The following is a 13,865-nucleotide window of genomic DNA, read 5'->3' on the forward strand; positions in this document are numbered from 1 at the left end:
CTGGGCTGCTTCACTATTTTCCATCAACGCACACACATACATGGATCAATCAGAGTAGAGGAGATAAAGAGGAGATGGAACAGTTAACTATCTTCCATCGTCCCCCTACTTCCCAACCGCACCCCTCCGCGTCCCTCTGCATCCCTCTTGTCTTTGACGTCACTGTGCTTGGGCAGCCAATCAGGTTCCTGAGTCACACCAACCACCTCTCCTTCGCCCCTCCTCCTCCTCTCTGTCTCTTTAAACCTCAAAGGCTGTGGAAACACAACACATAATGTGCTGCCGCCACTGGGAGGGCGGACGGATGCAATGCAGAACACACACCACACCACGCACCAAACACATCGAGACAGAGTAAGTGGATCCTCTTGCAGAGAGACTGCATACGAAGCCAGAGCTCATATCTCTTTCTCTCTCCCTTTCTCTTTCTGTCTGAATATGTCTTTGTTTGTCTCTTTGTTTTCTCTGTGTCTGACTTCATCAGTCTCTCTCCCCATCTCCATCTCTTTTTATTTCTCTGGATAACTTCTCCATTTCCCCCTTCACTCTCTGTCTCCCTTCTGCCTCTCTGTCTTTCTCCATATATCTCAGTGTCTCCCTCCTGATCTCTTCTCCCTGTCTTTCACCCTCCAGGCACAAGCTGTCTCCAGACGACAACAACAGAGAACGCAGCAGCCCCTGTAGTAACAGAAAGAAGAGATCCACCAGAAGAACCCCTCTCACTCCTCTCCTCTCCCTAGGACCGCAGCTCTGAAATGGGCTGCTCCTCGGGACGCCAACCCCCGGCCCCGGTGCTTCAACCAGACCTGGACTGTGGCAGCAGCATACCTCCGGAGTTTCCCCATAGAGGGGACCTGGTCCAACCCCCAGAGTCTCTCTCCACACTAGAACGACTAGCCCAGGCCACTGGCGGCACGGAGAAGTCTTGGTACCGCTGTGTGTTCCCATTTGGGGTTATCTCCCTGGTGATTGGTGTGGCGGGGACAGGGGTCACCTTCATGTATAACACGCCAGACCTGCACCAGACCAAGGTGGTGTCCATGGTGTTGCTGGTGGTTGGGATGGTCATGCTGTTGATGGCGGCAGTCTGCTGGAGGGACCACAGGCTGAAGAGAAGGAAGAAGAAGGAGGGAGGGTTCTTCTGCTCTGAACAGGGCACCTTGTGAGGTTTGGAGGAGGAAGAGAGATGTATGGAACAGAGACACAGACAGATGAAAGGATGGATGGATGGAAAGGTTGAAAATCTGTGAGGTCCAAACCGATCAACCTGCCACATGCTTCAGCGAGACGCTAGATTTCAGGGTGGTGGAGAGGGTTGAGAGTTCCTAAATCTTCTTTCTCTTGTTTGGAAATATAACCTCCTCCTTCTTTACTTTTTTACCAGCCCCCATGTCTCTGAGGAGGTTTACTTTGTTTTTCACTGTGTGGAGGAGGGAGGGCTGTGTTTTCAGGGTTTTAAGTTCAGAGAGTTCTGTCAACGGTTAACCGTAGACCCTGATAACCTACTGTAGCTGTAAGATGTCCCATCAGAACGATTAAATCAGACTTTGGATGTGTACCAAATGACACCATATTCCCTACATAGTGTATACCCTATTCCCTACATTGTGCATAGTGTAGGGAATTGGATGCCATTTTGGCCCAGCATTTGTGTCCACACTTTTCATTCATAGTGATTTACACATTTCTGCTTTCCCCTTCAGTTGGCTTCGCAGTTTCCTAAAAATGAGGACATCACTGGATCTGCCACAGAATGGGCTGAGCTGTTAAATTTTTACCAGTGGTTCTTTTTGCTGCCGTGTCAGTAATAAATTGTGATGAATTGACTTGCGTTTGTGTGTAACCGATGTGAAATGGCTAGCTAGTTAGCGGTGGTGCGCGCTAATAGCGTTTCAATCGGTGACTTCACTTGCTCCGAGACCTTGAAGTAGTGGTTCCCCTTGCTCTGCAAGGGCCGTGGCTTTTGTGGAGCATGGGTAACGATGTTTCCTGGGTGTCAGTTGTCTATGTGTGCAGAGGGTCCCTGGTTCGAACCCAGGTTGGGGTGAGGGGACGGATGAAAGTTAAACTGTTACATGTGCACCTCGAAGTGGTATGAATTTATAGTTGAAGGTTTCAGATAATGACATCACCCTGCGACAAGACTGCTGTAAGTTTGTCAACTTTGCATTCCTCTGTATGATATTACATGTATGTTTGGTGCGCTCTTAGATGTGTAGAGGTTTATGGACTGATACGTCATTTGAATGGCATTCATATCACAAATCACATATCACTACCTGACCTGGGTCAAATATAATATGTCAAATACAAGCTGCGCTTGATTTAGTATTGTCACATTCGTCGTAATAATGGTCGGACCAAAACGCAGTGCGATATGAGTTCCACATACTTTATTATTAGTGAAACTTAACTAAACAATAAAGCACAAACTGTGACTACAGAGGTGCAATGTGCACTAACTCCAAACAATATCCCATAACACACAGGTGGAAAAATACTACTTAACTATGATCCCCAATTAGAGACAATGATAGCTTGATTCCCTCTAATTGGGAATCATACCAAAACACCAACATAGAAAAAACAAACTAGAACCCCACATAGAAAATATAAACTAGACTAAACCCCTAGTCACGCCCTGACCTACTCTACCATAGAAAATAAAGGCTTTCTACGGTCAGGACGTGACAGAACCCCCCCACCCAAAGGTGCGGACTCCGACCGCATAACCTGAAAAAAAAAGAAGGGGTTGGGGGGGGAGTGTCTAGTGTCGGTGGCGACTCTGGTGCGGGACGAAGAACCCGCTCAGCTCTCAGATCCACCATCTTTGGTGGTGGTTCTGGTGCTGGCCGAAGAACCTGCTCATCCTGTGGATCCAGCCTTGGAAAGAAGCTGAACACTGTACCTGGACTAGACCTCGGTGCAGAAGCAGACTCCTGCCATAGACTGGACGTCGTGTCTAGACTGGGCATCAGGGCAGAGAAGGGCTCCTGCCATGGAGCTGGACTGGACACCGTGTTCGGACTGGACATCGGCGCAGAGGAAGGCTCCTGTCTTGGAGCTGGACTGGACGCTGTGCTCAGACTGGGCATCGGCGCAGGAGAAAGCTCCGGTCATGGAGCTGGAGGTTCCGGACCGTGGACCGTCTCAGGAGGTTCCATACCGTGGACCATCTCAGGAGGTTCCGGACCGTGGACCGTCTCAGGAGGTTCCGGACTGTGGACCATGTCAGGAGGTTCCGGACTGGGAAGCTCTGGACGGGGGATCGTCGCAGGAAGCCTGGTGAGTGGGGCCGGCACTGGTGGCACCGGGCTGGTGACAAGCACCCCAGGGCGTGTGCGGGGAGCAGGCACAGGACGTAGCTGACTGGGAAGGTGCACCTGATGGAGAGTGCGAGGAGCAGGCACAGGACGTACCGGACTGGGGACACACACTTCAGGGAGAGTGCGAGAGGAGAGGAGGAGGCACAGGACATACTGGGCTGTGGAGGCGCACTGGAGACCTGGTGCGTAGAACCGGCACAAATTGTACCGGAACAATGACACACTTCGCACGGCGAGTGCGGGGAGCTGGCACAGGACGTACCCGGGTTGTGGAGGCGTACTGGAGACCTGGTGGGTGGAACTGGCACAGATGGTACGGGACCAATGACACGCTCCTCAGGACAAGTATGGGGAGATGGCACAGGTGGCACCGGACGGCTAACACGCTCCTCAGGGCGAATGCCGTGCATACTATGCCAAACCAACAGCTCTCTCGCTTCACTCTCCTCCAATTTATCCAACAACTCATCGAAGGTCTCTAACTCACCCCTCCGTTCACTCTCCTCCAATTTGTCCAATAACTCCTCGACGGTCTCTGACTCACTCTGTTCGCTGTCCTTTTTTGGGACTGTCTTTTGGGCTTGCGTCGTGGCAGCGAACCCCGGCGTCGTCGCTGTCCTTCCTTCTCTCCCTGCGTCTGCTTCCACGGAAGGCTTTCGTCTCCAGCCATAATTTCCTCCCAAGTCCAGAATGTCTTCTCCTTTTTTCTCTCCTCCCAAGCCCAGTGTCTAGTGTCGGTGGCGGAATATTCCCAAAAGTGTAAACTCCAAGCTAAATCAAGTGATCCTCAAATACTTTCTAATATTTTGAAGTATTTGAAGTAATGTATTTGCCGCAGGTCTGATCACTACTGTGTCTTACCACTTAAGTTGCCACGTTTTGCAATCAATGTACCTCTTTAAATGAATGTATATTAATGTCTATATATAAAGATTGTGTACAGTATAGTTTATTGGGAGATGTTAATTTGTACTTTTTTTGTATTTGAGATTTCCTGTTTAAATGATTCAACTAGAGATTTTTTTCAATTTGATATAGCTATCCGTCCGTTTCCTTGCTGCAAAATAATGTTTTTTGACTTTACAGAACATCCTCTGCATTACCATTCTGTATCAATCTCTTTCTGTTGGGTAGATTTAATGTGCATCCGAAATGGCACCCTATTTCCAATATAGTGCCGTGCCTTTTGAAAGTAGTGTACTAAGTAATGTATAAGGTTTCATTTGGGACACCATCTTACATTCCTGTGGGGAAACGTTGTGTGCAGCTAGCTATTAGTCAGTCACAGCATTGCCGTGGCTTTTATTTCAGTGCCTTTATTTCAACATCAATATATCTCTGTAATGGTGTCATGACTGACCACGAGAATCCAAATAGGTCAGATTAGGTTTGCAATTAATTACTTCAATCAGACCCCCTTTCACCCGTAGAGGGGGAGGAAAGAACTAGTGGGGATTGACACTCACGTCCTGTTTTAAATCGAGGGAGAAGATCCAGGCCTGTGCTCTCCAAATTCATCTAAGGAATGTGCTTTGTCTCAACAGACCTTTTTGCAGCTGAAACTCTAACACGTTCAAAAGCGAATACTGGAACAATATTTTGAACGTAGAACGTGCGGAATAGTCAGGCGACAGGGTAGCCTAGTGGTTAGAGCGTTGGACTAGTAACCGGAAGGTTGCAAGTTCAAACCCCCGAGCTGACAAGGTACAAATCTGTCGTTCTGCCCCTGAACAGGCAGTTAACCCACTGTTCCTAGGCCGTCATTGAAAATAAGATTTTTTTCTTAACTGACTTGCCTAGTAAAATAAAAAGACTGTTATGTTATTTTGTGAGGAAATACTGTAAATTGGAAAGTATACATTACATAGATAGAGTTTCCATACTATGGGTTGTGCATGTAATATGAAAAATTATAGAAGTGTTTTTGTTAAAAGAGGGTTGTGATTTGAGAAGCTATAACAGATAATTTTTTTTGCCATAACTTTGCACAGTGAGTAATCACCGCAAAGTTATGGCAGCCAGCCAGCTGGAACCACCCCTTTCGCGCAAAATGTATAAATGATGGGGTACGAATTAACACATGGAACCAGAAAAAGTGTAAAGTGGCAGCTACGCGTTTACAATGGTTTGAACTTTGAATCTCAACACGAGGTCGAGACGATAGATTCACCTCATGAGTTCTTGCTCAAAGCGGACGTCGGTTTGTGTGCAAAGTATATGGTTATTGTAGGCGAGAGTAGTTTCTGAACATGGCAATGTTAAGTGTCTCTGTCCCTCTCTCTCCCTCTCCATCTCTTCTTTAACAACATCCATGTTGTTGTCATTCCGCTAGGGACCTGTTTTCAGTGTAATAAGTCTCCTGTCAATAACTGGTGCAGATTGTGTGTGTTTATCCTGTGTTCCCATTTAATTAGTTAGTAAATAAATAATTCAACCAATTTGTGTAGTACTGAATCATAAGTAAGGCTCAGGGTTTTGCAGGTGCAAGGAGGTTACGACTGTTCAGAATGGTGACATGATAAGAGGTTATTATTTATAATTTGACTGTTTATAGATGTGATAGGTAAAAACCTTTTGGAGTTTAATTCGGGAGATGGTAACACTTTGAAGAACCACTCTCGTGGTGCCTCCGATCCTAATGAGTGAGTTAATTGTTACCTGATTAATTTAATCAGGTAACAATTAAACATAGTTAGTTAATTAGATAAATAACAATTTTCAGATTGTTAGTCAAGTCACGACTATGGGTTCACCCAAGCTGTACACCCACTGTGCCAGTACTAGAGTAGCTGATGAAAAGGAGATGTTGCCATTATCTGTTTGTGTAATCTGGTTGTATATGTGTGTGTGTGTGTGTACCTGCATACGTGTGGCATCCCTCATATAAAAGGGGGACATAGTGTATGGGTGAGCCATGACGTCAATCTGTGAGCTACAAATCAAACAGTATCAGTTCCATTGAAGAAAAAATAACAAGGATACAGAGATTAGTAGTACCCAGATTTCAACCAGGCCCACTGACACTGTAATTCTCTTCAGATTCACAATTAGTTGTGTGTATTAATGCTGTATTAAATGCAAGATTATTAATGTAAACTAAACCTGTGTACATTTCTGTCAATCAAACTGAAAAGAAAATGGCAGTCACGGGGGATGAGAGGAAGAGAGATATAAATATAGTACTCTCCCTCTGTGGTAGGCTCCCACAGTGTTGCACCAAAAGCACTCTCTCTCTCTCGCTCTCTCTCTCTCTCTCTCATCAATCTCTTATTTTTCAAACTGGTTTTATCCCGACATCTGTAGCCTATGACTCATCTCATTAGCAGGATTAACTAATTAGTCTGCCATTGATTCATCTGCTGATCCGCTACTCATGCCTGGCAGGTCCCAGTGATCCTTTACTCGTGGCTGGCAGGTCCCAGTGTCAAAGGTCCTTAATTAGCATACTCAAAAGTAGTCTGTCATGTCCTCAGCTCTAATCAGTACAGACACTTTCAGTCAGTCACATTGAACGGAGGGAGAGACAGAGCTGCTGTAGTGTCTGAATTACTGCATGGGCTATGTACTAAATGGTACCCTATTCCCAAAAGCAGTGCACCATATAGGGAACAGTGTGCCTTTGGGATGCATCCCATGAGTTCAGTGAAGTCTAGCCTAATCAAAGGTAGCTTCAGCTCTAGTGAAGTTCTGCTTAGGCTTGATAGGCTAACAATAATGGTGGATAATACATTTCCTATTTCATTTTTATGGATTTTGAAAAGGAGGTGGTCATGTTTGGGAATGGGTGCATACCAATACTAACCAATCAATAATCAATGGCTTCAATAATGGCATAAAATGATAAGATTTACTGGGGTACACATTCCTCCCATAGGACTTGGCCACCTTGGCACTTTCCTGTAACCCAGGATAATTAGCGTTCCTGAACAAAGCTATGTTTTGGTTATTTAACCCCCTACCCGAGGACAGCAGGAAGTAGGCCTAACAGACTAATCCTCTTCAACTACATGGATTAACAGGTCAATTTGCAACATTTCTTAAATGTTGAAATAGTGATCTAACTACCAAAGCATGTGTACCTTGTGGTGATAACATTAACAAAAGGCATGATTAGCCTGTATGTTATATGTAATCTAAATTGTAATCTATGGAATCCCAAAAGTAATTATTTATCATAATAAATAATACTGCATATGACATTTAGCAGATGCTTTTATCCAAAGTGATTTACAGTCATGCATGCATACATTTTGACATATGGGTGGTCCCGGAAATCAAACTACAATCCTCATGTTGCATGCAACATATTCTACCAATTTAGCCATACAGGACCACATGTAGCATATCAAATCAAATCAAATTTATTTATATAGCCCTTCGTACATCAGCTGATATCTCAAAGTGTTGTACAGAAACCCAGCCTAAAACCCCAAACAGCAAGCAATGCAGGTGTAGAAGCACGGTGGCTAGGAAAAACTCCCTAGAAAGGCCAAAACCTAGGAAGAAACCTAGAGAGGAACCAGGCTATGTGGGGTGGCCAATCCTCTTCTGGCTGTGCCAGGTGGAGATTATAACAGAACATGGTCAAGATGTTCAAATGTTCATAAATGACCAGCATGGTCAAATAATAATAAGGCAGAGCAGTTGAAACTGGAGCAGCAGCACAGTCAGGTGGACTGGGGACAGCAAGGAGTCATCATGTCAGGTATTCCTGGGGCATGGTCCTAGGGCTCAGGTCAGTTGAAACTGGAGCAGCAGCACGGCCAGGTGGACTGGGGACAGCAAGGAGTCATCATGTCAGGTAGTCCTGGGGCATGGTCCTAGGGCTCAGGTCCTCCGAGAGAGAGAAAGAGAGAAGCAGAGAATTAGAGAATGCACACTTAGATTCACACAGGACACCAAATAGGACAGGAGAAGTACTCCAGATATAACAAACTGACCCTAGCCCCCCGACACATAAACTACTGCAGCATAAATACTGGAGGCTGAGACAGGAGGGGTCAGGAGACACTGTGACCCCATCCGAGGACACCCCAGGACAGGGCCAAACAGAAAGGATATAACCCCACCCACTTTGCCAAAGCACAGCCCCCACACCACTAGAGGGATATCTTCAACCACCAACTTACCATCCTGAGACAAGTTTGAGTATAGCCCACAAAGACCTCCGCCACGGCACAACCCAAGGGGGGTGCAGACAGGATGACCACATCAGTGAATCAACCCACTCAGGTAACACACACCCTCCTAGGGACGGCATGAGAGAGCCCCAGTTAGCCAGTGACTCAGCCCCTGTAATAGGGTTAGAGGCAGAGAATCCCAGTGGAAAGAGGGGAACCGGCCAGGCAGAGACAGCAAGGGCGGTTTGTTGCTCCAGAGCCTTTCCGTTCACCCTCCCACTCCTGGGCCAGACTACACAATCATATGACCCACTGAAGAGATGAGTCTTCAGTAGAGACTTAAAGGTTGATACTGAGTTTGCGTCTCTGACATGGGTAGGCAGACCGTTCCATAAAAATGGAGCTCTATAGGAGAAAGCCCTGCCTCCAGCTGTTTGCTTAGAAATTCTAGGGACAATTAGGAGGCCTGCGTCTTGTGACCTTAGCGTACGTGTAGGTATGTACGGCAGGACCAAATCAGAGAGATAGGTAGGAGCAAGCCCATGTAATGCTTTGTAGGTTAGCAGTAAAACCTTGAAATCAGCCCTTGCTTTGACGGGAAGCCAGTGTAGAGAGGCTAGCACTGGAGTAATATGATCAATTTTTTTGGTTCTAGTCAGGATTCTAGCAGCCGTATTTAGCACTAACTGAAGTTTATTTAGTGCTTTATCCGGGTAGCCGGAAAGTAGAGCATTGCAGTAGTCTAACCTAGAAGTGACAAAAGCATGGATTAATTTTTCTGCATCATTTTTGGACAGAAAGTTTCTGATTTTTGCAATGTTACGTAGATGGAAAAAAGCTGTCCTTGAAATGGTCTTGATATGTTCTTCAAAAGAGAGATCAGGGTCCAGAGTAACGCCGAGGTCCTTCACAGTTTTATTTGAGACGACTGTACAACCATTAAGATTAATTGTCAGATTCAACAGAAGATCTCTTTGTTTCTTGGGACCTAGAACAAGCATCTCTGTTTTGTCCGTGTTTAAAAGTAGAACGTTTGCAGCCATCCACTTCCTTATGTCTGAAACACATTCTTCTAGCAAGGGCAATTTTGGGGCTTCACCATGTTTCATTGAAATGTACAACTGTGTGTCATCTGCATAGCAGTGAAAGTTAACATTATGTTTTCGAATAACATCCCCAAGAGGTAAAATATATAGTGAAAACAATAGTGGTCCTAAAACGGAACCTTGAGGAACACCGAAATTTACAGTTGATTTGTCAGAGGACAAACCATTCACAGAGACAAACTGATATCTTTCCGACAGATAAGATCTAAACCAGGCCAGAACTTGTCCGTGTAGACCAATTTGGGTTTCCAATCTCTCCAAAAGAATGTGGTGATCGATGGTATCAAAAGCAGCACTAAGGTCTAGGAGCACGAGGACAGATGCAGAGCCTCGGTCCGATGCCATTAAAATGTAATTTACCACCTTCACAAGTGCCGTCTCAGTGCTATGATGGGGTCTAAAACCAGACTGAAGAATTTCGTATACATTGTTTGTCTTCAGGAAGGCAGTGAGTTGTTGCGCAACAGCCTTTTCTAAAATGTTTGTGAGGAATGAAAGATTCGATATAGGCCGATAGTTTTTTATATTTTCTGGGTCAAGGTTTGGCTTTTTCAAGAGAGGCTTTATTACTGCCACTTTTAGTGAGTTTGGTACACATCCGGTGGATAGAGAGCCGTTTATTATGTTCAACATAGGAGGGCCAAGCACAGGAAGCAGCTCTTTCAGTAGTTTAGTTGGAATAGGGTCCAGTATGCAGCTTGGAGGTTTAGAGGCCATGATTATTTTCATCATTGTGTGAAGAGATATAGTACTAAAACACTTGAGCGTCTCTCTTGATCCTAGGTCCTGGCAGAGTTGTGCAGACTCAGGACAACTGAGCTTTGAAGGAATACGCAGATTTAAGGAGGAGTCCGTAATTTGCTTTCTAATAATCATAATCTTTTCCTCAAAGAAGTTCATGAATTTATCACTGCTAAAGTGAAAGTCATCCTCTCTTGGGCAATGCTGCTTTTTAGTTAGCTTTGCGACAGTATCAAAAAGGAATTTCGGATTGTTCTTATTTTCCTCAATTAAGTTAGAAAAATAGGATGATCGAGCAGCAGTAAGGGCTCTTCGGTACTGCACAGTACTGTCTTTCCAAGCTAGTCGGAAGACTTCCAGTTTGGTGTGGCGCCATTTCCGTTCCAATTTTCTGGAAGCTTGTTTCAGAGCTCGGGTATTTTCTGTGTACCAGGGAGCTAGTTTCTTATGAGAAATGTTTTTAGTTTTTAGGGGTGCAACTGCATCTAGGGTATTGCGCAAGGTTAAATTGAGTTCCTCAGTTAGGTGGTTAACTGGTTTTTGTCCTCTGGCGTCCTTGGGTAGACAGAGGGAATCTGGAAGGACATCAAGGAATCTTTGTGTTGTCTGTGAATTTATAGCACGACTTTTGATGCTACTTGGTTGGGGTCTGAGCAGATTATTTGTTGCAATTGCAAACGTAATAAAATGGTGGTCCGATAGTCCAGGATTATGAGGAAAAACAGTAAGATCCACAACATTTATTCCATGGGGCAAAACTAGGTCCAGCGTATGACTGTGACAGTGAGTGGGTCCAGAGACATGTTGGACAAAACCCACTGAGTCGATGATGGTACCGAAAGCCTTTTGGAGTGGGTCTGTGGACTTTTCCATGTGAATATTAAAGTCACCAAAGATTAGAATATTATCCGCTATGACTACAAGGTCCGATAGGAATTCAGGGAACTCAGTGAGGAACGCTGTATATGGCCCAGGAGGCCTGTAAACAGTAGCTATAAAAAGTGATTGAGTAGTCTGCATAGATTTCATGACTAGAAGCTCAAAAGACGAAAACGTCATTTTTTTTTTTTGTAAATTGAAATTTGCTATCGTAAATGTTAGCAACACCTCCGCCTTTGCAGGATGCACGGGGGATATGGTCACTAGTGTAGCCAGGAGGTGAGGCCTCATTTAACACAGTAAATTCATCAGGCTTAAGCCATGTTTCAGTCAGGCCAATCACATCAAGATTATGATCAGTGATTAGTTCATTGACTATAATTGCCTTTGAAGTAAGGGATCTAACATTAAGTAGCCCTATTTTGAGATGTGAGGTATCATGATCTCTTTCAATAATGACAGGAATGGAGGTGGTCTTTATCCTAGTGAGATTGCTAAGGCGAACACCACCATGTTTAGTTTTGCCCAACCTAGGTCGAGGCACAGACACAGTCTCAATGGTGATAGCTGAGCTGACTACACTGACTGTGCTAGTGGCAGACTCCACTATGCTGGCAGGCTGGCTAACAGCCTGCTGCCTGGCCTGCACCCTATTTCATTGTGGAGCTAGAGGAGGTAGAGCCCTGTCTATGTTGGTAGATAAAATGAGAGCACCCCTCCAGCTAGGATGGAGTCCGTCACTCCTCAGCAGGTCAGGCTTGGTCCTGTTTGTGGGTGAGTCCCAGAAAGAGGGCCAATTATCTACAAATTCTATCTTTTGGGAGGGGCAGAAAACAGTTTTCAACCAGCGATTGAGTTGTGAGACTGCTGTAGAGCTCATCACTCCCCCTAACTGGGAGGGGGCCAGAGACAATTACTCGATGCCGAAACATCTTTCTAGCTGATTTACACGCAGAAGCTATGTTGCGCTTGGTGATCTCTGACTGTTTCATCCTAACATCGTTGGTGCCGACGTGGATAACAATATCTCTATACTCTCTACACTCGCCAGTTTTAGCTTTAGCCAGCACCATCTTCAGATTAGCCTTAACGTCGGTAGCCCTGCCCCCCGGTAAACAGTGTATGATCGCTGGATGATTCTCAAGTCTAATACTGCGGGTAATGGAGTCGCCAATGACTAGAGTTTTCAATTTGTCAGAGCTAATGGTGGGAAGCTTCGGCGTCTCAGACCCCGTAACGGGAGGAGTAGAGACCAGAGAAGACTCGGCCTCTGACTCCGACCCGCTGCTTAATGGGGAAAACCGGTTGAAAGTTTCTGTCGGCTGAATGAGCGACACCGGTTGAGCGTTCCTACAGCATTTCCTTCCAGAAACCGTGAGAAAGTTGTCCGGCTGCGGGGACTGTGCCAGGGGATTTATACTACTATCTGTACTTACTGGTGGCACAGACGCTGTTTCATCCTTTCCTACACTGAAATTACCCTTGCCTAGCGATTGCGTCTGAAGCTGGGCTTGTAGCACAGCTATCCTCGCCGTAAGGCGAGTACAGCGACTGCAATTAGAAGGCATCATGTTAATGTTACTACTTAGCTTCGGCTGTTGGAGGTCCTGACGAATCGTGTCCAGATAAAGCGTCCGGAGTGAAAAAGTTGAGGAGGAAAAAACAAAAATATAAACGGTAATTAAAAAGTAAAAACCGTAAATTTGTCAGGTAGCAAAACAGGTTGGCAACAAAACGCACAGCAAATCGAAAACAAGTCTGCAAGTTGTGACCGGAAATGGCATTTTCACAAATCTAGATTAGGGCGCCTGTTTTAATTGCAGCTGTGCTTTGAGAAGCAGGGCCAGATAATAGGAGCTGACAGACATATGTATGTACCACACGATCATGAAATGGCAATAAACAATCACTAATAATGCTGCATACTCCAACAAAGATTAAAATCTCACATTTCTGGTAACAGTAGTTATACATTGCTGAGGTATAGTCACTTTTAAAGACACAAGCTCAACTACACAATACAAATATGATCAAAATATGAAAATATGAAATATTTTATTCTATGTATTTGGTATTCAGCAAAACTGGCTTGAAATGACAATACAAATATAGTAAAAAAAAGAGCTATAAGATTTCACCTTCCTTATAACTGTAAAATACATACGTGTTAGAGAAAACGTGCATATTTTCTAAAGCTTTCTCTTGATCAAAACCTTTGCCCCTATCCTTCTGAACATCAGACAGTGCTCTAGCTTGGCTTCCTAAACTCATTTCGGAAATGGCCTTTCATCTCATAATAATCGGAGCCAGTCAGGATAATTAATGTGGCAGGTTAGGAGTAGTCTCGTAAACCTGATTCAAGGTAAATACATTGTGGGAGGCGACAAGTCTGCATATGGAGACAAGGTTAGGATAACTAAACAAGCAGGTTAGGAAAATTAAGGTTAAGGTTAGGAAAAGGCTTAGGGTTAGGCTTAACTAAAATCATACAATTAAGCAGCAAGCAGCCACGCAAAAACAGTCTTGAGTGACAACCAATATGCCCAATTACAGTAGTTTACAGTAGGTTCCCATACAACCACTTACGTTGATCCTCCCACTTATTTCGCCGCGCATATCCACATTTTTTTTTTTTTTTTTTTTATTTTACCTTTATTTAACCAGGCAAGTCAGTTAAGAACAAATTCTTATTT

General features: G+C 44.8%; 1 protein-coding gene and 1 long non-coding RNA gene across 2 annotated transcripts; one reads left to right on the plus strand and one right to left on the minus strand.

Annotated features, from left to right (window-relative positions):
• Positions 1–266: 266 nt before the first annotated feature.
• LOC110502740 (transmembrane protein 100) lies at positions 267–6,427 on the plus strand. The gene is made up of 2 exons (XM_021580995.3): positions 267–354; positions 634–6,427. Exon 2 carries the CDS (start codon positions 756–758, stop codon positions 1,164–1,166), a length of 411 nt encoding a protein of 136 aa, XP_021436670.1. The 5' UTR covers positions 267–354; positions 634–755; the 3' UTR covers positions 1,167–6,427.
• Positions 6,428–7,520: 1,093 nt separating this feature from the next.
• LOC149972562 (uncharacterized) lies at positions 7,521–13,031 on the minus strand. Its single transcript, XR_016491062.1, has 2 exons — positions 8,456–13,031; positions 7,521–8,160 (listed from the first exon to the last, which is right to left on the minus strand). It is a non-coding gene; the product is annotated as an uncharacterized LOC149972562 (long non-coding RNA).
• Positions 13,032–13,865: the final 834 nt, after the last annotated feature.

Source organism: Oncorhynchus mykiss, chromosome 23 (assembly GCF_057628025.1).
Source record: "Oncorhynchus mykiss isolate SJ-2025 chromosome 23, ASM5762802v1, whole genome shotgun sequence".
Lineage (NCBI taxonomy): Eukaryota > Metazoa > Chordata > Actinopteri > Salmoniformes > Salmonidae > Oncorhynchus > Oncorhynchus mykiss.

Coding starts and splice junctions, on each gene's coding strand:
- LOC110502740 (XM_021580995.3), top strand. CDS start 756: ATGGGCTGCTCCTCGGGACGCCAACCCCCGGCCCCGGTGCTTCAACCA.